Below are 27,640 nucleotides of genomic sequence, written 5' to 3'. Positions count from 1 at the left end.
TTGGATTCTTCTAGATTTGCACCGACTTCTAACGCAGCTTCCGAAACTTTCTATTTCGTCGGTGGATGCCTACTAGCACTTTCTAGAATGTACTCCTAGTCCTTAACCCTCCGGGGTCTATTTAAGGAGATTTCTGGCATTTTAAAAGGCAGTTCGGAGTGTAGTTTGAGAGGAGGTGCTAAAAGGAGAAATATTCTCCAGATTTATGCTATTGTAAGCCCTTAGGGCATGTTCTGAAGTTTATTTTCTCTGTACTATTTGTACTAGCTTATTTTCTCAGTTAATATAATTTCCCTTTTATGTTGTGTCCATTCTGTTCTTGTGTTGTGTCCCCATCAAAACTATAGAAAAGTTCCACAACTTTAAATACTTCCCTCAAGAAATCAAAATAACTCCTGTGACTGGTTGGCATCCTCGAGATAATGTCATTAGCCTATCCGGATGTAAAGATAGACCAACAAGGCAACAGTAAGGTGTAGTTTGCACAGGACATTACACTCGTACATTTTCACCAAACCTCCCAACAATTTCATTATTCTTTCTTTGGCATTAATGATCGCAAACTTCATCGTTTGTATCTTTGGCACCAATGACAACTTCTTTCTTCCTTTGACATCAATAACAATCTTTCATATGCCATGTATGGCTGTGATCAGAGGACTGGAAATGGAACTGTATTTAAGCTTTGGACAGTAATACTGTTCATACATTTAAACTTGATACTTTTATAGTGCATTTAGACCAGATATCACAGTGTGTAGCATAGACAACCAGCAAATATGCATTAATCTAGAATGATATATGCCGGATAGTACTAGTACGAATAAAGTAGTAATTGCTCTGTTCAATTAAAGAAAGTAATTTTACAAACATCCATAAAGGACAAATGTTCGTCAGTGGGACTCAAAAAGAACATTCAATTACAAAAGAAAAGCGCTCACTTAAAAAGAATCTCAGGTTTGTAAAGCATTTTAAAAGTACCTAGAAAGCAATATATTGCTAGTTATCTCTACAGTAAACTGCATGAGATCAGCCAGAAAATATAGATGAGAATGTTCTCACACACAATTAGACCTTGATCAATGTAGATTTGAACCATAAACAAGTTGTTTTCTAGAAAAACTCAGCCAGAACCCCATTGGTCCTCAGAACTTAAAAAATAAATTAAAATACATATCATAAAAGTGTTGATTCTATCCAATTCACGTCTATTATTAACCTCACTTTTTGAACAAAAACCATGTCATTCTCCACTACTACTAAAATTCTTCTCTCCAATTTTTTTCTTGTGGATAACTGCACTTGTTCTACTATTATTATTGTGGACAGGGTAAAAAAGTGCCAAAAATATTGTGGAACATACCTTGCCTTCATAGTAACCCCGCAACAAGAAATTTGCAAAGCCAAAATCAGCAGCAGATATGTATGCAAACCGTTTTACACCTGTAAGCATATTACATGAAATTAAACCATTAACTATGTTATATAGGCTTAGGAAAAAAAACCTATTTACTAATCTTTAGTAACAGCAGAGCTGATAGAAAATTGTCAAAGTAATGTAAGGAGCTTAAAGCAACACACAAAGAGTAAAAGAAAATGACTTAGAGTTGGGTACAACTAAGAAAAAGGTCATTTTCAAGACTATTGATCAACAAAGGCTAGAATTATATGTTTATAATGGGGTCATATATGGTGTAACCGAACCTGACAGTATCCAAGGATTTCTAATTTGCTTCCATATCCATATTGGGTACTGTAACCTTCCTAGATGCTATACATGTAAGTACCTGTATCCTATCAATGGGTCTTATTTTTGTAGCTAGTATCTAATGTGATACAGTCATGCTTTAAAGACACTTGTATAGAAAAAAGCAGATGCATCAAAATAAGGTTGACAATGAAAAGAATATTTATGGATGATGGCAGTGAGAAATGACATGACTCTACAGATGACATCAAGAATGTGAAAGAACAGTCCATTAAACACTAGGAATACCCTCTTAGCATTCATCAACTACAAACATCCTCTTTGTCAACTTGCAATCATCTTGAAAGCATTTCATTCACCTCTAATGGATGCCAGTATGGTCAATCATGATCTTACCATATTGATTTCTACGAACATTTGAAACTGTGCAAATTTTGGCTTTTTTATGATGAAGGCAACCTTGTTTTCCATGCCCTTAGTTAGACCAGGTGCAAAATCCCTTTTGATGTAGTTTAGGCTCCCAAAATGCATTGATTCAATTCATCTAGCAATCCATAGAAGGCATAAAGCATTTTGTACTTTTGGTTTAAGTGCTCCCTTTAACTATCCATCGTAGTAATCCAACAACCCACATGAAGTCATAGAAGTAAATCCCCATTAACATTGGCTTCTGTGATTGGCTAGTTTCACTTAATGCTAGGTACGTCTTCATTAAATTATATTGGCTTGTGGGGAAAATATTGACAAGCTGTAAATCCATTGCTCATGCAATGGTGTGGCATATCTAGTGGTTTGCAGGAAATAAGTGAAATATTGTTTTTTGAACACTCTGCTAGTCGTTGGATATTCTATTGAATGGCTTACGGTAGTTGATGGGAGATATAAGGAGGAAATGCTATAAGAGCAACCTGCCATCTAATTGGATTTGATTAAAAACCCACAATCATTTGATGTTGAAGCCCAATAGTAATCAAGGCAAGAGGGCAAAGACCATCATATACGCTACCCAGTGATCCATGAATCTTCGAGGGAGCATGCCAAAGAGAAATGAAAACAGATTGAAAACAAGATCAGATGTTAAAAATAAAATAATTAATTATGTGTTTAAAGCATCACCCACTTCCTTGTAGATTCAAAGTAGGCAACCATTCCTTTAATGGAAGTCATGTTCCAGTAGTAGCATGTGCCTAACACAAGGTACTCTTCAAAACTGGATTGTCTACTGCTATATCTGATACAAAAAATACATATATTAATAATAAAGATGCCAATGGATACCAGATACAGGATTAAAATATATATTTATTCACACATGAAATTATTAGATAAGATCAGAGATGGTCAGCAAGGGATCAGAGTTGAGACTATATCAACTACTTTCCTTGACAATGCACAATCTATTTAAAGGCCCCAATGATTGCCAAGAGCAACACAACCATCAACCAACCAATGCTTATCAAAGCCCACAAACAATTAATAAATTGTTGTATAGCCAGTATTGTTGAAACATGATAGACACTGTATGCTTAAGCATAGATCTCCAATATCCCACAAATCATTGAGGAATATTTCAATGTGACCAACAACACATTGATTGCCACCTATGTTTTAGTTGTTTGTCTCTCCCATTTTGTATAAATGAGAGCTTCATAGTCATTGTTTAAGGTCAAATGTTGCAGCCTTGTGCTTAGTACCATGTATTAACCATAAAACTTTTCTCAACATTTTTGTTCTATTAGTTATGTATGAAGTTGTGACTATCTTATTTCTGTCCTACTTCTGTTATATGCATGGATGAGTGATGAGGGCAATGACCGTAATAGTCCATTTTACACACCTATATGAATGATATCACACTTTTTGTTTAAAGCCTGCTGGCCCATAATAGGTATGCACTCCATTATCTGATTGCATACCTTAAACTCAAAACTCCATTATCCCTTTAATAAGTGTATTCCACATCATTCAAACTAGTTATTTTTTTCCTTCTCCCACAAGTCCTCGTCTCCATATTATAACTAAATTTCCTTTACATGTGCATATTTCTACCTTCACGAATTCATGTATTCAAGTCTTAGGAATTCTTTTTTATTGTTAGATGTGCACACAACTATACAAACACAATTTTTTTGTTTAATGAATAAAACTTGTTATTATAATATTTTTCCTATATTTTAGCATGTGCCATACATGTCCATAATTTTAATAAGAAAATTTGTTTTATGCTATTCATCTGCGCACTTTTTTGTACGGTTGTGACTTAGCAAATAAAATTTGCTTTATGTCTTGCATATGTGCACAAGAATGTACCTGTTTTTTATTTCAATCTTTAAGCACAAATCATTTGTCATCTATGGAGAACAGCACAGCTACATGAACAATAGAAAAAAAAATCTATGTAAATTCCCTTTCATTATGAGCAACTCTATATGTAACTGCATTATTTATTAATTCAACATTCTGCATTATGTTACTTCTATCCCTTCTCTTTCTTTTTCTCACCTGTTTCTTGTATGAGAAATGTTTGGGCCCTACTAGCTTCATTGTTCATGCCACATCCATTGTTGCCAATTCTATTAGCTTTGGACGAATATCCACTCAGTTCTTGCCTTCTCAATTCTATGCTTCACCAAATGAAGGTGGTTGTGCGATAGGAACCCACATTGCAATTCTACAATGAACATATGCAGCCAATCATTCATCAAATATGGAAGAAACTCCCTTGCACATGGTTGTCATTGAACCCCAAGTCAAACATGTTGTGAGGTTTTCTCACCATTGCCCCATTGAAAACAGGGACCCCCTCTTTTCTCTTGGTAGTGGGGTAGCTATCTCAAGTAGTCTCAGCTCTATGAGAGTTGAACCAAGCTAATCAAGGATAGGGAATCAAAGTCATGAGATTTGTGATGAAATGAAATGGTCAATGCGGAAAAAAGATGAAATGAAGATGCAAAGAAGAAGAGATGAAGTTTTAACCTGGAAGCATCAGATTTTATGAACATGCTTGATGCCAATCCAAGAAAAGTTGTGAAAATTCTTGGAAAATCCTTGTTCTAGTTATCAACCACTAGGGTTGCCATAGCACCAAAAGATTGACTTGCCAATGCCCGATACAACCACTAGATGTATAGAAGACACAAGAGGTTGTTAAACCATGTCGCAATGAGGGATGTTGGCCCACTACCAATAATCCCCTCCCAGCATAACTCGTCATGGCCTGCAAGGATTCAAGCCTATGACCTGGCTCTAATACCACTTATTAACTACTAGGGTTGTCATTGCACCAAAAGATCAACCTATGAATGCCTGATACAACCACTAGACTTATAGAAGACATAGGAGACTGTTAAACCATGTCACAATCCAACGAGGGATGCTAGCCCACTACCAACACTAGTATCAAATTTGTCTTGGAACATCAAGAAAATCTATGGAAAAGAACACTGATGAAAGTGTGTTGATTACTAAAATTCGCCTGAGCAAATAAAAATAGAATCTCCTAAAATATATAATCTCCATTATAACTCCTACCGATCTAACACCACTCTCAAGCATCCTGATAATATATATATTAAAGTATTGTTAGCTACCAAAATTTGCACCTTATACTGAACTCAGAGAGTTTAACAATTCTGGTGTTAACATGGGAATCACTTCAATGTGGGACATTTAATTGAAGTGACACCTCCAGTTTCTAGACTGGTTCCTATAAGATGCTTCACTAAAACTCACAAACTTTAAGAGGAAAAGATATAGAAAGATGACATGAAATTAAGTCTAAACATATGTGGATGTACCTAAACTTAAAGTTGCAAAAATGCAATAAACTACATGAAAAACCCTTACATGCATATGGGTACGACACAAATCACAGCTCCGTGCCTATGCATAAATATTTCACATAAAGGACTGAGAATTTATGAAATAGAGAGGAAAAATAAATCTTCGCTACAACAAATTATAATGAACTCTGTTGTCACTATCTGCAACCTACAACAAGACACTGAAAACTGCATAATAGGCACTTCTATGAGACAAAAATGAAAAGAAAATAAACAATCACTAACATTTTTCATCAATCATTACTCAATACACTAATTCTGCAATGCATGAGAAGGTTTGAAATGCAAAACAATGGCTCCCAATATATATAGTTGCATATGCAACAAGTGAGATACAATACTAAAAAGAATGAAGAACTAGACTTAAACAAAAATCACTAAGGGCCCGTTTGGTTGCTAGAATACAACCAGAATAGTAATTGATAACTAGACCATGATTTTTATTCTTTTTTTGGTGCACGGAATAGAAATGAAGAATAGGATTACATATTCCTATTTTAGCCCCAAAATGAATTTTTATCCATTCCAAAAAATAATTGTTATTGGATGGGCCATTCCCATTCCCAGTCTGACTTTTCCAAAATTTATAATTCATCGGGTTCGTGCTTGCGTTTTACTCCCTCGACAAAAACTCTTGCTCATACTCCTTTTTGTTGTGATCAGGGTTTCCTTGTGAGCAGTGTTTCCTTCGTTGCCTTCTTGTGTTCTGCGATTGCATCTCTTCCGCTCATCCGTCAAAGGTATCTAAGAAAACCACTAGGTTTGTAAATAGAATCTATTTTCACTATAACTTGCATTCTTTTTCTGCTCTAAATGCTATATCTTGTTAATGTTATCTTGTACAGCTGTATAAATGCTATATATCAGTGTTGGCTGGTGTACCAACTGCCACTTGTATTTTTGTTAGTCGGAGATTTCCTTTGGCATGGGTGCAGCAATTGCAGTTCAAGCCTAACTATCGTCTTTTGAAAAGGGTTTTTCTTTACATTGGAGAAACACTGTTGTTTGTCTTCAAGTTTGGCCTTTGAATTGTATCAGATCCAGTGCAACCGTTTCTTCAGATCTCACTAGCGAAAATCTGTGAAAAAACTGCAGCTATAGATAAGTGTTTTTATTTTTTGTAAATAGCAAATAGTTGTATTGTTTTGTGCCTGTTAAGTGTCAAAACACTGGTAGGGTAGCTGGATATAAAGAAAAATGACTATCCAATATCTAAAATACATCAAACATCATCATGGAATTACAATGAATGAAAGATGTTGATATCTTGATACACTTAGATGTTAGGTAGACATTACTTTTTCCAAATCAGTTCATAAGAATAGAAAACATATATAATTTGCGACCACAAAACTGATTGAATGTTAAACCATATTTCATTTCTGAATTTGCTTAATCCCAAATTTTTACAAAAAGCTTTGATTCCAATAATGTGAATGATTTGCAGTTCACACCAACGTCTCTGCAATTTGTTTTATAAGACATTCAAGAAACTAGTAGTCTCTTTTCTGATAGGAATATTTTGATAGTAGTTATTTTTTTTCTATGAAACCAAACTTATTTACAAGATTTTCTCTTGTTATTTATTCTCTGTGTCTGATTGAGTATGTTTTCATGACTTTGTGAGGGTTTTACATGATTTTCTTTCTGTAAGAGTGCTTTTTTGTTCAAAGCTACTTCATGGGTGGACCCTTTGTTGGAGATTGTAGTCCCAACGACCTAAGCAGAACCTCTCACCTCTGCCTCATCACATGAAGATCACCCTGTAGTATTGAGAAGCATTGAATTTAGATTTTTAATAGTTCCCTATGAATTTTCATTTATTTTTGTAAACCGTGCACTGTTGCATCAACAAATTACACCCTTTTTGGACTATCTAGAAACAATTATTTTATGTTTGCTCTCTATCTTCTGTAGATGCATAGGGCTCTCTATATTATTGATTGATAGAATAACATTAGTATTCTTGTATGGGAGAAAGAATGCAAGTGAGCAGAGTATGTCAGATGAGATTTCAAAAATTCAACTTTCTTAAAGTATTCAGTGACAATTCAAGTTATCGGTGAAGTTAGAGCAGATTGATAGAGTGTCCCATGAATCTTTTTCACAAAAAAGTGAACATAGGCAAGTCCTTTGTCTTCAAAAACTATACCTATGACATTTTATTTTTTAATATGTTTTAATAGTTTGTCAAGTTGGGTTCCATTAACGGAGATTTTCTTAAAACTAGAGCTGTGACTGTTGAGATCTTAAGAATATCAAACATATTCATCTAGTTGTTATGTGAGGAAAGACAAAAACTCCCGTGTATATTTTCTTAAATTTACAGCGAATTAAACACAGAAAAAATTAATTTACAGAGCATCTAAACTAACTACAAACCAATTGTAAACTTAAATCCATTTCTATTGTATAAATGCTATAATTTTGTGCTTTCATGTGTGTGCGTTGAGAATATTTTTTTTGATCTCTGCTGCGATATATGTTTTTGAACATTACAAGGTCTACATAGTTAACTCCTACGGTCTAGATTTTGTCATAGCTCTCAAGGAAAAACCTTCATCTCAGCGAAAAACCTACATCTCACTAGTCCTTGAAACTTGACTGCTCTTTTTTCAGCCAAAACTATCAATAGATTTTTCTCTGAGAATGACTTGTTTATGAGTCCTACAAATGTACACGTTACCACCTAAAAGAGTTTTGCAGAGCAAACCCGATCAGCACTCCCCAAGAGTTATTTAAGCACCGACACTCCTCTCTTAGGAATGTGATAGAGCAGACATTTGGTATTTTCAAGCAACGTTTTCCTATCCTGAAACATACGACATCCTATAGCATATTTACCCAAACAAAGATTGTTTTGGCATGCGACATACTACACAATTTCATTACGATGGAGGATGGTCTTATATCCGAAGTGGAAATTGAAGAGGATGATGATCATGCCAGGATAAATGTGCCAATTCTTGAGACTTATGAAATGAATCAGCAAGATAGAGATGACTGGGGGATATTTTGAGATGAAATAGCCTGAAGGATGTGGGAAGATTACAGCTCTTGAACTTAGTTGTACCACAAAACATGAACATTTATTTGCACTTTGTAGTGAATAGGAATTGCACTTTGTATTTTCAAGGAACATTTTATGCTTCACTGTTCCATTAGGCACTCTCAAGAATGTCTGCTATATGCATTATTTCAGGAGATGTTGCAAGAAAGGAGATATTGAACTGGTTGAGGGATTTTACATACCCTAATTTGCTACTTCCATTTATCCAATTAAGTTTAATATTGCAGCTCTGGTCTTTGAAATATTATTTGTGTATTTGATTTTAACTCAAGGCTGCAAATGCTGCTAGGCTATGACTAATATTATTTGTGATATTTGATTTTAACTTAAGGCTGCAAATGCTGCTGGGCTATGCCTAAACCAAAACCTATTCAGGCAATGATTCAATATACTGTCCTAGGTGAAATCTCATTAAATAAGTCATGCTTGAATTCTGAGAAGTGGTGTAATTTCTATAAAAATGACCCAGGCCAGGCCTCCCATATGCAAAAAGCGGTCTGGAGCCAATTCAGGCAATGATTCAATGGAATGGAAAAAATATAAGTGCAATGCACCCACATTCATAATTTCACACATAAACACACCCACATCTTTTTTTCTCAGAGTCCAGTACTCTTTTGTCTGCATCCCTATTACTCCAGGTAAGTAAGCTATCTATTTCCTTCACATTTGTTCCCTCTCATCTTGCATTGTTAAAGTCAAGTTTTATCCTCGGATCTTTTTTAGCTAGGACATTGTTGATTCCATTACTGGTCGGATCATAGTTTAGTTTTGAATAAGCCTAATTATGAGTTAGATATTGTGTAATAGTTTGCCTACAGCTCGAACCCTTTTTTATGGGCATAAGTAGAGTAGGTTTTGATGCATATGGGAGGCCTGGCCTGGGTCATTTTTATAGAAATTACACCACTTATTCAATGAGATTTCAGCTAGGACAGTATTTTGTCATCTAGTTATAACAAGGGTTTAATGCAGCAAAAACCTTCTGAGATCTCAGCATTGAAGCTGTAGAAGATCTTTACATGTTCAGAAAATCAGTTATTAGATTCCTGTTATATTACCTATTCTTGTAATGGCAACTGTGTGCACGATTCTTTTGAAGTGTAATTTGTATTAAGGTACAATTTGGCATCTTCGGAAAAGAATGACATGGCATGTGAAAGGAGCATCCATGATCAAAGCATTTGAACTACCGGTTTATATTCTTTATTATGAATTCAATGATCATTTGATGTGTAATTTACATTGAGAATATTTGTGCAATTCGTGCATAGAGTCTTGAATAATATTTGAACAAGAACAAGAATAATGGTCACTCGTTGTAGGATGTTTTGACTCTGCATATTTAATGTATCCAATGGTTCTGTTGTACATTGAAAGATTCTTGAAAAGAGAATGGTATGGAATGTAAAAGAATAATATAATGTACACACTGGTTTTGTTATACATGTGAGAAAAGTATTCAAGAATAATGTTCATTCATTATTTCGAACTGCACTGATTTTCCTGATTAAATGTTTGAACTAAAAGCATTGAAGCTATTTGTAATGTTCGCGTCAATTGTTATCAACATTTTACTTTCTACGTTATGTTCCAATTGTATCATATTTCATTTTGTTCAATGAAAATATAAATCTGAAAAAGTACAGACCTGAAACAGAATAGAGTATTATGACCCAAGTTTTGGAATATAGTTTTGAAGTGCAGCAGCACAGTACAGTTCTTTATGTCAACCATTATATTGGATGTGATTTTTGATAAAAGACCTAGATAAACAACTTATAGTACGATACTTTCATGACATGCTGACTGTTTTTTTCGAAGTTTTGCAGCTACCTATTGATAGCAGAAGATGTCATTCACCAATCTCTTAAACAAGCATGGATGAGGAGATACGTGTGACTGCTGTTCCTACTTTGGCTACAAATGCTAAAGTGGTGTGGTCAAAAGAGATGGAGCGTAAATTGCTAGATTTGCTCATTGAGCAAATTCAGTTAGAAAGAAAAGGTGATGGAGGCTTTAAAAAAGAAGCTTGGACTGCAATAGAAAGGAAGTTCAATGAAGAAATGAAACTGAATCTTGGAAAGGATAACTTTAAGAACAAGTTACAAACATGGAAACAAAGTTATAGAATGATGAAAGAGTTGAGAAACATGAGCAGTTTCGCATGAAATGAAAGTAGCCAATGTGTGGACGCAGATGATAGAGTATGGGAAGAGTTGCTGAAGATAATGTTCTCTAAACAATATTTTTATGTAAGTAAAGTATATCTTAATTAATTGAAACGAAAGTCATCTAATTCCTAAATCTTGCCATCATGTAGAGAAAAGATTTCAAAAATGCTAGAGTCAACAAAAGGCAGCCGTTCACCTATTTCAATGATTTAGCAATCATTGTTGGGAACGACGTAGCTGATGGAAATGGAGCAGCAACAGCTCCAAAGACCGAAGATGGGCATCTATTCGAAGAGGTTGTTGATCTTGACAGTGATGGGGGCTTCAATACGCCCATGGATGGTACTCCTAAATTTGATGAAGAGATCCTTCATCCAAACAATTCCACCACATCCGTTAGACAAAATCCATCTACGCCATCAGCAAGAAGACCAAAGAGGAGGAAGCCAAGCATGGCTGCTTCATTGAATATCATATGTGAAAGTATCCAAAACATAGATCGGGGCATGACTAAGGCTCGCAATATCAATCTTGAAAAAAGGGAAGTCAAGCAAGATATATCAAGTGCATATCCTGCCCTCAAGACCATGCCTGGAATTAGTAGGGCGACTTTGATTGTGGCATAGGACTTTTTTACCTCAGAACCTACAAAATCCTAGGGGTTCGTAGAGATGACTGAAAAGGAGATGGAAGAGTATGTTAGATATAAGTTTGAAGGAGCTATGTGATATATTACAATCTTTATGAACTTACAAACTTTTTGAGACTATCAATTAACTTACAATCCTTTTGAAGCCAGATTTGTAACTCTGGTGACTTAAAATGTCATTTAAGATTAACTATTGGGGATTTTTTTCAAAAGAATACTAAAATTCTATGTACAATTCATTCAAATTCCTGAAATGGATGAAAAATACACTTTGTTTACCTTAATTTCTTCCATATAGAAGTATACATATATATGAAATGTGTAAAAGAAATCCATTAAATCTGCTGTTTGTATTGTTTGTATGATCTTGCTTAGTGGTTTGATTGCTTGATTAATATTTTATCTCCCTGTACAAAATGCAATTGTTAATGTGTTACATAATTAGCATTATCAAATGAATTACCTGTGATAAAGCACAGTTTGCTGGGGCTGTGGGAATTGGATTTGAGATCAAATTGTAAGAGTTGGTCTATAATCTCTAAGTCTGCCCTAGATTTGTTGGAAGCTGCTGTGTACTCATCAGACGGTACAGATTTTTTAGTTGTATCAGATGGCAGGGATGGAATTTGGTTTATGCTTAGAGGAAGCACAAATCTGTTGAGGTTTAATTTGAGTTCCATGGAGTGGAGTTCTTGTCGGGGTGCCCAGGTGAAGATATAATGGATACCAGTGCAAGAAGGGCATTCTCTACACCCTTCAGAATATTTCCCCATTATTGAAAAACTCTGCCCCACTACACCACATCGTCAAAGAGTTAAAACTTATAAGGAGAGAGAGGGAGTTTGCTTTCATTAATTAAAGATACAATGGATACTAGCTAGAGAAGAATATTGTCTACATGGTCCACACTATCTTTTCATTCTTGACACAATCTGCTGCATCACATACCATCAGTGAAAACTGAGAAGAGAAGTTGGTTTTGGTTTTGGTTTTAGTTTTACTTCCTATCTTGTATATAGTGTCCTGATTTTACAAAATTTTCATATTCTACATACACTTTCCAGATCAATGCAATTTTGACCATAATTCTAAATGGCAATATTGCTCTAGATGTATTGTTTTCTTTGTCTACACTATTCAATCATCCATTCTTTATTTTTAAATTTTTCTTAGACATGAATTATAATTAGTTATTTTCAAGTGCATGCTTCTAACATGCTTTAGAGTTATGTTTGCATTGAGCAGAAGGAATAAATTGTTTATAATTTATAATTATTCATTACCTTCCCTTTTACAGTTTGTGAACACTTGTGACTTGTCGATTATTTGTGTAGTCATAGATAAATTACACAAACCTTTTGAAGTGTAGTTTCATTTAGAAGGTGCATATTGCTTATGCAAGTTTGATAATGAATGTTAGAATTTATTTGCTCTTGGTTCATTTGTTCTCATTATATTTGTTCATTATTTATATAGGGTTAATGCCTTTCGATACTTTGTCATTGTGTGACTATTTTTGTGGCATTGGCACTATATTAATGAAGAACTGACGCATAGAGCGTAATCCTGGGTGTAAATTTTTATGTTGTCCAAATAGTTGAAAGGTTCTTACTAGTTTTTTTAATGTTTATTTTTTATGTAATAAATTATTGTGGCAAGCACTTATGTAGTTTTGGAATGCAAGAAGACAATGGCTACAATTTCTTTTGGTGGGTCGATTATGGCCCATCTATGCCAACTGCATCTAACTATACAGAAGATGAAAGGAACAGTTGCAAGCTGTGTAAAGTTTGAGAGATTGTTGCCAGGGAGATTGCTTCCATGGTGAAAGTCGAAATCATGTTTGAACAATGTGCTATTTGCGTTCTAATTGTTATAATCACAGTATTGATTATGGTGGTTTGGGACCAAATGCGTAAATATGGTTAAAAGACAAATATTGGAAATGTAAATTTTATTATGACTTTGTATACCTGATGGTGGACAAATTTTAGTAATGACATGTCCATTTTGTTGTTTTGAACTTAATTATGATCGTGGAGACTATTTTTTTATGATTTTGTATATAAATGATAAATATATTTTACTAGTTTCACGATTATTTATTGTGTATAACATTTTCATGATGTTATATATTTGTTTAAAAAGAGTTGAAATAATCTAAATTCCTCATTAACTTCAATGAATGAAACAAAAATAAAAATAAATTAACTTCTTTACAATAATTGAAAAAATTAACCAAAAATAATAATAAATTAAAACAAATAAAATTAAAAAAATATAAACTTAACCTTATTCCAGTTCCAATTTTGTACAATCAAACAAGGGATTAACATATTCCCAATCAAATTCCAAGTGAACCAAACGGGACTAGAATACATATTTTCCATTCCCATTCCCCATTCCCATTTTCAATTCTAATCTTCAATTCCTATGCCTACAACCAAACGGGCCATAAGTGTCTTCTCTCTCAAAAGCATGAACTGATGACAAAGTGAGAAAAAAACTCACTAAATACGACTTTTCAACAAACTAGGGTCGAATGCAAGAAAATGGCCCCAAAAATAGGCCTCTCCACTCACTTAAAATGAAGTCATATGCATGAAAAAGTCTTTCCCAATCATAAACAACCATATGACTCACCAAAACTACACCTAATAATGCTCCAACTCATCATAAACGCCTTCCAAATCTTAGGAGAAAGTCAAATTCGACCCTAAATAATCTCAACCATCCCTATATGCTCTCCTCATGTCTGCAAACTAATTCAACCTCTTGAGAAGAAGTCTTTGAACTCATAAAGTCACCCTTATCCGCTTTGGAAAACATTATTAATTGTTTCCATTGAAAGAGTTTAACAATTATTAATTGATTTATAAGATTTATTAGTTAATAATCCTTAAATTACAACGTACTTTTTCATTTTGTAGATCTGGTGATGTTAGAAATCATCTATTCAACAATTCAAATATATGCTTCAGCACCTATTTTAAAGGGTCAGTTCCCAAAAAATGAACTATAGGAGCACTGTAATGGCAAAATAAACTTCGTTGGTAAGAACATAATTTGTTAATAAAATCAATATCTTACTCCTTGCCAATTTATAGGGTCATATCAGTCCATGTGTAGCCATAATAAAATTTTCTCTTCTGGCTACCAATTGTGGAAATTTTTCTTGGCAAGGAGTACTCACTAAAATGGACACAACTCTTCAATTTCTTCATGAAAATGTCTCAAACTTGATTTAAATGAAAGTATATTCAGATTTCTTTCATTTTAAGTATGTCCCATAATCATCTATGCATATAGGACTGTACCATGCATTCAAAGTAGTTGTAATAGTCAAAAATCAGAAACTAGTAAAATTGCACATTAACAAAGTACAGATTTTTCATTTACTTCCTGTAGCAGCATATAACTTTGGATTTCTTGTAGAAACAACATTTAATGACAATGGTCATTACTTTTATTCACTCTTTAAAGTTGCATATTCCTCCGGCGTGTATTTCTAGTCTCTTCACACTGTCCTGTAGCAGCATATTTGTATCTCCGACTGAGCGCAGCTTCCTGCAGCATAATGTGTCTCCTATAGCATATCATCCTATTTTCTCCTGCAACAATATTATATATTTTACTTTAAAAACTTTTTGGTTATACCAAAATCAAGCCTTGTCAAGATTTTGGTAACAAGTATAAGAAATTAGAAATATGTGACATATACTTTAACATTATATTTTATGTTCCAAACTGTTGAGAATGCTTAATCAGTCAACTTGGAGGATACAAAGGGAAGTAAACTGAGTGTGAAACCATGAAAGTTTGTTGATTGTTCCAAGAAGGAAATGGGAGAGAATGAGCAAAATTAGAGGAGTAAAAACATGAAATGATTTCAATTTGTGTCCATGTTGGCTAAAAATTTTGTAAGTCACTAAGACTACAACTTACAAAATGGTAACTTTAGGCAATGGTGTAGTGAGATAAATCTCTCCTCTCCACAATGGGGGAGGCTCCCTTCTTATCGTAGGTACATGAAATATTGAATTTGTGTCCATGTTGGCAAAAAAATTGTAAGTCACTAAGACAACTTACAAAATGGTAACTTTAGGCAACAGTGTAGTGAGATAAATCTCTCCTCTCAACAATAGGGGAGGCTGCCTTCTTATTGTAGGTGGCTTCAACAAGAAATCAACTGAAATTACAAAAGTGCAGTTCTCTTGATCGAATCCTATTTTTTTCAGGAATAATTTGCATGCAACTACAACTTTTCAACTTAACAAAAAGTGCCTCATTGCTATGATAATACTAGTGACCCTAGAATTGACATAAGAACGACACTAGCGGCAACAATTTACTTTTAATATTTTGTGAAATAAGTATAGGAACCCAAAGTCTCCTGCAACTATCTCGACTTAAGATTCAAGTAGAGTATCCAATAAGACACAATCTCTTTGAATACTCAAACTTAATTATTTTTTAAAACACTTATAACAGAAGCCCAAAGTCTTCAGCTCTGAGTAATTGCAGCAAGTACTATTTATCACAATTTGTCCTCATCTAGCACAAAGTCTTCAAAAGTTCAAATTGACTCTGAATGCAATAGGCAGCTTGAAGTCTACAAAATTGAATTCAAATCCCGAGTTTGGATTGACTCACAGAGTCCCGAACCCAAGAATCGGTTGTGGCAGGGAGGCTTTATAGAGTGGAAAAACACATTTTTTAATTGTTTTGCTTTGATTTTTTGAGTTTTTAGGTTTTGCTCAAACACAGAAGGCAACATTCTTCTATTCTCAAACATAAGAAAGAGATGAAATAAGAGATTAGAGGAAAGTGTAGGGGTTGATGATGATGAAGGCTAGGAATGGGTAGATCAGGCAGATCAAGAGGCAGAGGCAGTACCGATGCTAGAGGAGGCTAAAGTGCAAGGAGGCCCATTGAAGGATCTTGAGGCTGAGAGTGAGGAATCTAAGGATGAGGATAAGGATGTGGATGTCACTAAGGCTAAGCCTCAGACACAAGTAGAGAAGATGGTTGCAAGATCTTCTATGACCTATCTTAGGTGTACATGTAGGAAGATTGCAGAGTGGACTGGTCTCCATATTCCGGTGAAAAAAATGGCTCATCAACGTTGACAAGGAAGAAACCACAACAATTTTGTCTCATCTTCTATCCTTTTCCAAACATCAAGAAATCTTATTTACCCAAGAAATCATACTAATGTATCCATTGGCTTCCATCCCTGCAGGATTGGAGATGATCATACCAAAGCCTACTCAAGTGCTTAACTTTAGGGAGCTTTCCCAACCCCACCAGTGGAACATTACATATCCTCCATCGTTTGTTGCTTTCACTACTCCAAATAAACCAAGGGCTTTGCACAATTCCCCTTTGCAAGATTATTGATGTTGTAGCTTCAGTCGGATTGAATTGATCTAGGGACAATCCCTCTATGATTATATTTGGTTAAAGACTATTCATTTGATTAATCGTCAATTAGACTATATATATATATATATATATATATATATAGTTGTTGTTGTTGTCACCATCTAATGGCAATTAACTTACAATAACCAATATTGACTAACATAGAGACATGTTTCTTCTACTCCTATATACATACATTCAGATCTGCACTTGAAAAACACATACTTTACAAGCAATGCCATTACATTTTCACCGATTCTCATATATCAACATGGTATCAAAGCTAGGCTATGAATATAAGAAGAGATTGAACATTCGGATCAACATCCATCCAGACAAAACCAATAACGAAGGATTCCAGTGAAATATCGATTTATATATTTTCAATTTATATGAATTCAAGCAACAAGGAAGTCGAACAAAACTGGCAGCGTCTAATAATCAATTAGAGGATATATGCTCCACGTGGTCTTATATTGAGGATATATATATGATATAGATAAACACATAAATAAATATAAGCAATCAATGAAGGGGAGTATTTTACTAAAAATGGCAATAAGAGGGAAAATAATGAACCTTGATTGGAAGATTATACAATTCCATGGGTATTGTATTCATCGAAGTATACAACTTACACTCAACCATTGATTGCAATACTAGAGGTTCAAGTACAGGAACTAAATGGACATATGGACTCTCATTGGAGCAATTTGCATCAAGGATACTGAGTGAGATTAGTATTTTTTGATTATTATATCTTCTTAACTAACTTTATTTACTTTTTTCAGTTAATCTCTTATTTGTATTTCTATATGCTCTATAAGAGATATTTGCCTTGATCTTTTCCTTTCTTTCCACTTTGTAGGAAAAGGAAGATTGAAATTAGATTCAAAGGGAGTCTGACACGTCATCAAAGGCAACATTGGATGAGGAGCTCAGAAGATTGATATTTAGAGGGAGTATGAAAATCCATGTGTGTGACTAGAAGATTTTAATGGGTCTGCCCCCTGTGTACATCATGAGGAAGTGACGACTTTCAAATGAATATCACTTGTATTTGTAGAAGTTATTGAAAGGTGACAATCTTACAATAACATTATCTTCTATTATGGTGGACATCTTATGATGTCTAAGCAAATCATGATAGACTATGAATTGCATGGTGGAGTAAGTTCCTTAAATAGACCATGGCCTCCTATAGTGATGGACATCTTATGATGTCTAGGCAAATCATAATAGATGATAACCTGCATGGTGGATTAAGTTCCTTAAACATACCATGAATGTTTCTATGGTAAGAATTATAGAGGATACATTATCTATGGACATTTTTTGAGTACTGGTGAATATCACGTGACTTGATATTCTAAGGCCATTACTCCTGATATCATGAAATCATATCTAAATTGTGAGCATCTTCTGATCAAAGATATCCTTAATCATGCCAACTTGATATTACATTGAGGTAATATCCAACCATGTGTTTATCCTCCCTAGCTAAGAGGGAGTGTTGATGTTGTAGCTCCAGTCAGTTTGAATTGATCTAGAGACTATCCCTCTATGGTTATTGGTTAAACATTATTACACTTGATTATATATGTGTGTGTGTGTGTGTGTGTGTGCGTGTGTGCGCGTGCGTGCGTGCGTGTTTATATTGTTGTTGTCTAATGGCAATTAACTTGAAATAGCCAATATTGATTAAGACAAGTCTCTTTTACTCCTATTTATGCATTCAGATCTGCACTTGGAAAACACATGCTTTACAAGCAGAGCCATTACATTTGCACTGATCCTTATAAATCAACAAAGGTAAATCTCCTCCTTCCCATCAAGCTGGGCTGAGAAATTATGTTGCACCTCTTGTTATCCCAATACACCAGCCATTTCCCCAAACTCGTAATTCCTGAAACCCCAGAAAGTTTTCTATGAAGCAGCTGCATCTAAATCTCTCCAACTTTAGACTTCCCACTTGTATTTTCTCAAGGTACATATTCCCAAAACAAAGATAAAGATACATATGGAAACCTCATGAAGATGATAGCAAACCTACCAACCTCCTGCACCCAAAGTCTAAATGTATATATGCCAACCTCAAAAAAGCAATGAAAAGGCTTCTAGCCTGTCTCAACTATTGTTTTTTGTCACAGTAATTCGGTAAACCAAACTGAGGCTGTTGAGACTATTTTAACCTCTGGAAAAAGAAAAGGCGAACAAGCTGGCTGGCAGAAAGAAAGCTATGGCTGGCAACATTACCCAATTGAAAAACCATGACTCTCGAAACAGACTCTTCAAGTTGACTACAAGGGTATCTACTTCAGCTAGAGATAAACTCACTGAACAAATGAGCCAAACAAAGTAATGGAGGAAATATGGTGGATATGTCTTTCCGGCTTGTCTATCCTTCTTTTTACAAGTAGATATTTTACTGTTTTCCAGTGTATCAATCTCCTTTTCTTAATACTTCTGTGTTTATCCGATATAATCCTTGTAATTCCTATGTAAATCTGTCAAGATCTTTTGATATTCAAAGCTATTTTCTTTTTGGTATGCTTGATCAACCTCTACCAACAAATGGTTATGGCTTTTTGTAGAAAGCTACAAATATCATTTTAATTTAATTTCTGTTTTACCAAAAACAAGATCCTTCCCTCACATGATATTTGTGAAGAAAAAAAAATTGTATCTGTATTTAGGTCACGTGATTTAGGATTTAAATACTTCCGGTTTACCCATATTAGCAAAAAAATCACTATTTGTTTACATTCCAATATGGTTCTATCCTAGCCCTTTCCAATCCTAACTGTGCACTTTCAAGTCTCATTGACCAACTTTGGTCAAATGTAGATATTAGTTTACTTTCTTCATGCTATTACCTTCAGTAAATTTCTGACAAAAATATTAGCATGCCCAAATTTTTTGTTTCCGCAGTGCTTGAGATCAAGATACAATTGACTAGATATAATAAATGTGGTTTGACCTTGGCTCTCAACAGAGCAATGGTTTTCATAAATTAACATATGAAACCACATATAATTTGAAGGAAATTACAAGCATTAAGCAGCTTTTCATTGAAAAGTGAAAAGTGAGGCTAAACATAACAGATTTACAGCTAATACAAACTTGTAGACAATAATAATATAAATCTAAGAAATAAAAGATGCAACAACATATCTGGAACTAGCCACAAAAGCAAAAAGCAGCTCAGTTGTATGAATTGAGATGTACTTGAATATTATTTGTATGGCTAAGAAGATAAAGCATACCAGATTCAGAAGCTTCTTGAATTGCTTGGATATTTGCCCTTCCATTTATTTTAAACATAGCTTCATTTGATCCAAAGCCACCAACGCATGATATCTACCAATATTACTGAAACTGATTAGGTAAAGTACACCAAATGACCAAAAGCATTAGGGTGCAAAAATTCTGACTTCTATCAACCAAAGTTTGAGTAGAAAGCTATGCTGGAGGTATAATTTGAATTAAAATGAAAATGTTCATAGTAATTCTGGATATAACTGTATCACAGATTTTTTAAATGCAATAAGAAACATTAACAATGCAAAATAACTACTACAAAGTTAAAGCCACAGCCACTGTCTAATACTATTATACACTCAAAATTTTATGCATCTAATTAAAAAAGCATGGCTTTCATAATATATGAAACAGATAAGAAATACAGACCATGCAAACTATAAAAAGCCACCTTACATTTCATATTAAACAAGAAAAATCAACTTAGATTTTGTTGTCCTGCATTTTGTCACCTCAAAATGTTGGCAACAGAACAAAACTTTTTCAAGATAGTTTCGCATTTTTCTAAGCTTGAATTTGATATTCAATTGCTTAATGTTGATCGATCAATCCATTTCAATTTGTATATCAAATCATTTTACTAAAGGCCTTCGTCAAGTCTTTTTCGTTTTGCTTTCTGTCGAGCCTTTGCTTGATTTTTGAAGCCTCCATCATCCTTTTCTTTGCTTTTGAGTTTGCGTTTGTTGGTTTTGAGTCCTTTGGTTTTGCTCATGTCATGCCTTTTGTTTTTTCTTTCGATTTGGTCTAACCTGGAGCTCAATTGGAGTTGTCAATCAAGAGATATGCCCGTTTCAATGCTTCAAAAGTGGACCTTTTTGGTGCAACATCACAAATTAAAAATATGATTTTATATTTTTAATTTGATTTTCACTTTTTAATAAATATAACTTATATTCACTTTTTATTATGTTTTTAAGTTACTTTAACTTTAAATTTTTAACTTAAAGTGATTATAGTGCACTTTATGTTATAATTTTAAGTTGAGTTACTTTTTAATTTTACACTTAAAGTAACTATATACCTATATAGTTCCAATTTAATTTTTGGTTTTTAAATCAAATGTTTATTTAAATGTTACTTTTTAAATGATGTTTATATGTTATATTTTTAAATATGATAGATAAATATTGTTTATGGCCTATTTTGTTACATTGTTATATTTTTAAGTGAATTAAATGACTTAAAGTCTTCAAAAATGGACATTTTATATGCAATTACATGTAAAATCCATCAAAAGTGGACATTTTACATGTCACTGCATATAAAGTTCACTTTGGTGGACTTTTTTTATGTCATTACATCAAAAGTCTATCATAAGGGGACCTCTTTGATGCTACTGCATCAAAAATGAAGTTTTTAAGCTTTTACATCTAAAAAGTGAGATGTATTTTAAAAACATGCATCCTCCACCAAAAGGTCTGATTTTGCTTATGTGCATATTTTAAAACATGCAATAGCACCCAAAAGGTGCAAGTTTGATGCGATACATATTTTAAAACATGCAAGTGACCCAAAAAGGTCCAATTTTGATCAAAAACATGTCTTAATATATGCAATAACATTCAGAAAGTCTGATTTTGAAGAAAATGTTTTTGCCCTCCAAGAACCCGATTTTTATCATAAGTAGAGATTTTCTCAATGGATTTGCATGAGATTTCTTCTATTGGAGGCGTTTTCGCTTAGCCATAGATTTTCCAACATTGAAAATGGATTATCTTGCTAAAAAACAATTTTTCAAACTCCTTCCAAGGGCACGTTTTTGGAAAAATCTTCAAATAAATCCATTTTGAGTGATTTAAATCACGTTTTTGCAAGGAAAAGAGGAGTTTTGGCATTTCCAATCATTTGCAATACATCTTGGCTCACATTTTTGCACTTAGAAGCCAAAAACGAATTCATTTCATGGCTTGTATGAATCACGTTTTTGCTAAAAACGCCCAGAAAATTGGGGTTTTTATCCACTTTTTTGCATTTTGGAGTCACGTTTTTGCATTTTGATCCATGTATATACATTTGGGGAAGTTGTTTTTGCATTCCCAAATCAAAAATGACTCAAAAACATGCCTTTTTTTGCCACGTTTTTGCAAAAACGGCCCATATTTTTGCATTAAAAAGTCAACTTTTTGTTCAAAAAGCTTTAAAAATTACTTTTCAGCCCATACATTTGGATCAAGAGGGGTTGTTTTTGAGTTTTAATGCATGCTATTGCCTTTGGAGACCATGTATTTGGCATTTTCATGTCAAATCCGACCCTTCATTGCTCATTTATATTTGTTGAATGCAAGTACGGAAAAAGTAAAATTATTGTTTGAGAATTCGGATTTTGAAGAGATCTAGCCTTCAAATTCTATGATTCTTGCTATTTTGGCTCTTTAACCTCTAAGTAAGTGGACATTTTCAAACTTGCTCATCAATTCATGCTTATCTTGCTATTTTCATGCACATTATTGCTTGATGATTGCCACTTGTTAAAATCAATGACATGGAAAGTGCAGTTTTTCTTTAAAAATGAAGAAATTGTTCACTTTCTTGTTTTTGGTTTATCCCCAATTTCCAAATTCGAATCTGTGTGTTGAAGTGCATTGCATCTTGACATGTTTGAGTCACCCTCTGAAGGTACATTTTTATTTTGTGTTTTTTGTGTTTTGTATTTGCTTGTCGATTTTCTCCACTTTGGAGAAGTTGCAAGTTATTTCCCAAGAACTTCTTGTTGCTTCACTTCATGCAAAAGCATCATTATGTTTCACTTCCATCTACCATGTCACAACACTTCGCATCGCATCCGACATCTCATTCACCATCCACACATGCATATAATCCCATTTTCCGCTTCCATTTTCACTCATCTCACTTTCCACATCCATTCACACAACAAGATTACACAAAATGCCTTACATGTAATTGCATCTCAAAGGTCCGATTTTGATTAAAAGTGATTTTTTGAAAAGTCAAAAAGATGTCATTTTCATCTTCCATGTACTTTGACTTCCCCTTTTCACGAAAAGTGACTATAAAGTTCATTATCTCTTTTCCATTTTCCATTTCCCTTCCTCCATATGCATTTGCGCCTCCGTGAGCAAATACATGTTTCCGCATCTTTCCATGCTTTGTGCCTCATCCTCCATTCGCATTTTCATGTAAAGTGCATCCTCCATCCGTATTCACATCTCAACTCACCCTCATCTCCCGTTACATGTCGCATTTACATGTAAACCATTTTCCGTCAAATGACATCTCAAAAGTCCAAGTCACTTTTTAAAAATCAGCAATTTTCAACAGCACGCATTCCCATGCACCAAGCACTTTACTTCGAAAAAGAAAAAAAAAAAAAAAGAGTTAAAGTTGTTGATGGAAAGTTATTCTGAGTTTACATCCGAACATCGTCAAGAAGGTTTTCAAAGTGTCAACAGAATGTGTCAATCTACAAAGGAGAATTCACGACAACTTGAGCAAGAAAAGCTGGATCACATCAAGTTTTCAAATGACAACAGACAATTCATCAAAGTCAAAGGTTATCAAAAGACGCAACACCATGGTTATCAAGGTGAATGCAGCGGTACAAAGTACAGGAACTCCCAATCCTGTTATCATCCGGGATAGCATCATCAAGTACAAGGCTCTTTAGAACAATCCCTAGGATTGTTTCCTTCTCTTCCGTCTTCTTTCTTCTTCTTTCATATTTGTAGTTGGAGAGGACGGACGATTTGCATGAAAAAATGTAATTACATGTAATGCGAGTTGCATGTACATGTGTATGTAAAAGATGTAATGCGAGTTGCATGTGCAGTTGCATGTAACTCTATATTTTCTCTTGCAGTTAGACTAGGTCAAAGTTGGCTGTGTTGCTCCCACTTTTTCCTCCACCTTTTTTCTCAACTCCTATGCCTATATAAAGGAGTGCCCCCTTATTGTAAAAATCATCTTTCGTTGTATGCAAGAAAGCTCTGCCACATTGTACAAGCATAACTTTGATTGTCTAGTATGAATTTAAAAGAAAAGTGAATAAAAGAAGCAATTGAATTCGAAGCTTTGACTGGAAGCAATTGTGATAGAGCAAATTAGAAGCTTTGACTATAATTTGTGCCTATTGTCTTTGATTCATGTTATTATTGTGTGTTCAATAATAGAACATAGTGATTTAAGAAGCAATCGGAGCCGAAGCTTTGACTGGGAGCAATTGTGGAATTATATAGCTAGAAGTTTTATTTGAAGCTTATACTTCTTTCTTAATTCGCAAAATAGTTAAATTACTTTTACTTTTAGGAGTCTTTGTGCCCTAATTGTAAAGCTTTTCCATATAGAAGTACAACCAGACTCAGAGCCAAACTAGTATATTTTCAACTAGCCTTTGAGTTAGTGAAGGTTTATCGGTATCACTATTTCCAACTATTGATAGAAGTGCAGTTAGAGATTCACCCTGCCCATTACTCTCTCCACGAGTAAGTGGATTCTTTCTTGAAAGATAAGAAGAAAGGATATTGGTAACACCCATTTTATAAAATCTCTCGACTTCTTGCTTACCTTGAGTTGATCTAACGAACAATGAGAAGGGGGAGCCTTCCCTTTAAGGTAGGAGAGACTCTGTCTCACATGTTGTGGCTGGTCATCCTATTTTGCGACTAGATTTTTACCCAAAACTGTCGGTTGCAAAATATCCACCCAACAGATTTTGCAGGATATTTCTTAACCTATGTACATCTCTTAAGATAGTATAGGAATTTTGTCAATCTCCTATTGGAAATCTATGGCGCACATCTTGGATTTGCTTAACTGCTTTAAGATGAAATTGATTTTACAAATCAATCAGCTCCAACTTCTACTTTTGTTATCATACCATCAAGGAGTGTGTTACAAAGTGCTTATGAATGGAGCTAGTACTACAATACTTACATTTGATGCAGGTTGTTTCTTCATGTAAACACTGAACCATTACTAATGTTCGTGAGTATCCATAAGCGAGAACAGTATTGCTGGTGGCTTGTAACAAGGAGTAGAGACTTGTGATCTCCACTGCTTAAATCCCTTTGAGTCACTTATTAATCTCTCCATCGAATTCCTCTAGTAAATGTTTGGGACTACCAAACAAAAAGCCTCTGTATATTGTATTGTAGGCACTGAATTGTTGCCCAAATTAGAGCGTAAATAATCCCCCCCATTTACTTGCACTTTGCCAAACCATAGCAATATGTTAAAAATGGTCAATGTGTTACAAAAAAATTTATAACCCGCGACAAGATTGAGTTCCCTACAAATCTGATTTTTCATGAGCTTTTCAAGAAAGCCAATAAGCTAAGCTATGGAGAGACCCCAAGTGTTGGTTTATGGTGACTAATCAAGCAAGTACTGTACACTTTTCATTTGTCATGGGGTTCAGGGAAATGCCCCCCAAAAAACAAGGGCTTAACTTGTCAAGCATTTTCGCATTGACTCCTCAACTATTTCCCTAGGTTGACTCGTCAAAAAAATTAGGGTTTACCTACTAACAAATGTTGGTAAACAAAGGGCTATAAATAAGCTGCAGTATAATATAAAATTTATTAGACTACAAATTGCTCTTCGCTAGGTAATAAGATTGGACTCCTTGATTGGTAAACGTTGCCCAAGATTGGGTGAACCATGTTAAATATTTGTGTCTTCTTTTCATCTTTTGTGTGCTTTATTTCTTTGCATTATTGGCTATATTTGCATGTGACTATTAGATTTTTGTCTTCTAATCCTAACACCATGCTGCAAATCCTTTGCCATATTCTAGTGAATTGGAGTCTCTCGTAAATGGAGACAGCAAGTGTTATTTGCAAGATAACCAATGAATTCTCTAGCAAGGTTGTAGTATCTATGAAAATGAATGGTATGATTTGTAGGTGAACTGAAGTCCAAATAATTTTCACCCAATATTGTTTTTGTTTCCTGTCCATATTTCTAGAAATTTCGATATTCAAGGCTTGCCACTCGACACTTTTTGGAAAATACTAATAGGTAAACATAGGCAACATCTTTTCAACATATTCTGATTGTTGGGAAGCATCTCAATGACAAGGAGGCTGTCTTGAGATGTTTACCTTTGAGTTGATAGGGGTTTTTTCCCCTTATGAGTTTGACTAATATTGGAGAAGCAATGGAGGATTTACGAGGGATCATTTCCCTTATGAGTTTGACTAATGTTGGCCAGGCAGTCGAGGGTTTACAAGGGGTGTTAATAGCCACTTAATATTACTTTCTGATCCTTAAGCAACCAATACCCTAGGGAAAACCCTAGGATCCAAGTCCAGTTCATCCCAAGTTTAGGCTAAGGTTCAATTCACAAGAGCCTGAATATAGATGTACAAAGAAAGTTGCCATAACTACAAGTACAAAACCGATAATGCAATATGCAATAACACAAGCTATTTCAAAAGACTAGAAATCAATAATAAGATCATATCAATCAAATAAATGACTGAATTAAATAGGCTAGCTAAATTCATGACTCAAGGATAAGACATGTCCAATGGTCATGAAATTAATTTTCGAATAACGGATTAACTAACTCAACCTAAGCATGAAACTGATGTAGGAGCATCCAAGGTGTCAGAGCAATCTTGCATCACCCAAATAATATTGTCTAGTTTTTCAATAAGGGCTATCTTTGGCACATTCACTATTTTTGGTACGTTGACTATTTCTAGCAAGTTGTTCATTTCAGCATGGATTGTTTCAATTGCTTCCTTGGAGAATCATTTTTGATATATAAGCATGTTGGTAAAGTTTTGTGGCATGATCAAGTTAGGTTTTGAAAATATTGGATTTTCTATTTTGACAGCGTGTTTGAAAAAACTTTGAACTCAGTCTCGAAGGCCTTAAAGGCTCTGAAACGGGTCTAACAAATAGCATTTTACCATCCTAGGTTATAGAGTGCTTCAAGGAGTTTCTGAAAAGTGGTTATAATAGCCAATCAAGTACATAATTCATGAGATCTGGCCTCCAGAAGTTGTGCTACTTTAGGAGAAACATGAAATCTCTTCAATTAATCCAATGAGGCCCAAAACCTGTTAGGGCATAATCTCAACACATTTCTATGTAAGGGAAACTAATATAAAGTTGACTGTCCTCAAATGGGGTATTACAAATTTCGAGAACCTTCTAGGTCAGTAAGAACTTTCCACTTTAAAGAAGACAAATAGGAGTCACCAGGGAAGTTCTGAAAGTGCATATGGGGCTCTAACTTGTAGATAATTGTAACGAAAAATGCCCATGTAGCTATAGCATGTTATTTTTTAAATATTGTAATGCCATTTCATTGAAGATAATAGAAAGCAAGTGTTCCTATTCTTGCATAATTTGGTTCCTGCAATTTGTTGTTTATTTCTCTAGTGTGTTGTGTTTGTGTTAGTAAGGGACTGCTCTTCATCAAAAATCTATTATTAAACTTCTAGTCAATGGATTAGATTACTAAACTTGACCAAGACAAAAGCG

General features: G+C 34.4%; 1 protein-coding gene across 1 annotated transcript in view; it reads right to left on the bottom strand.

The window, feature by feature from the left end:
* Positions 1-27,640, bottom strand: part of LOC149566108 (NAD(P)-binding Rossmann-fold superfamily protein) — a 178,746-nt gene that overhangs the window by 64,209 nt on the left and 86,897 nt on the right. The window contains exons 6-7 of the mRNA XM_089819539.1: positions 20,134-20,227; positions 1,364-1,443 (exon numbers count right to left, since the gene is read on the bottom strand). Coding sequence (XP_089675665.1) covers positions 1,364-1,443; positions 20,134-20,227 — 174 coding nt within the window. The remainder of the gene's footprint in view (positions 1-1,363; positions 1,444-20,133; positions 20,228-27,640) is intronic.

This window comes from Cupressus sempervirens, chromosome 3 (genome assembly GCF_028749045.1).
Source record: "Cupressus sempervirens isolate cs-2001-9-10 chromosome 3, ASM2874904v1, whole genome shotgun sequence".
Lineage (NCBI taxonomy): Eukaryota > Viridiplantae > Streptophyta > Pinopsida > Cupressales > Cupressaceae > Cupressus > Cupressus sempervirens.
The sequence above is the reverse complement of the archived record's forward strand: the minus strand, read 5'-3'. Positions and strand labels throughout refer to the sequence as shown.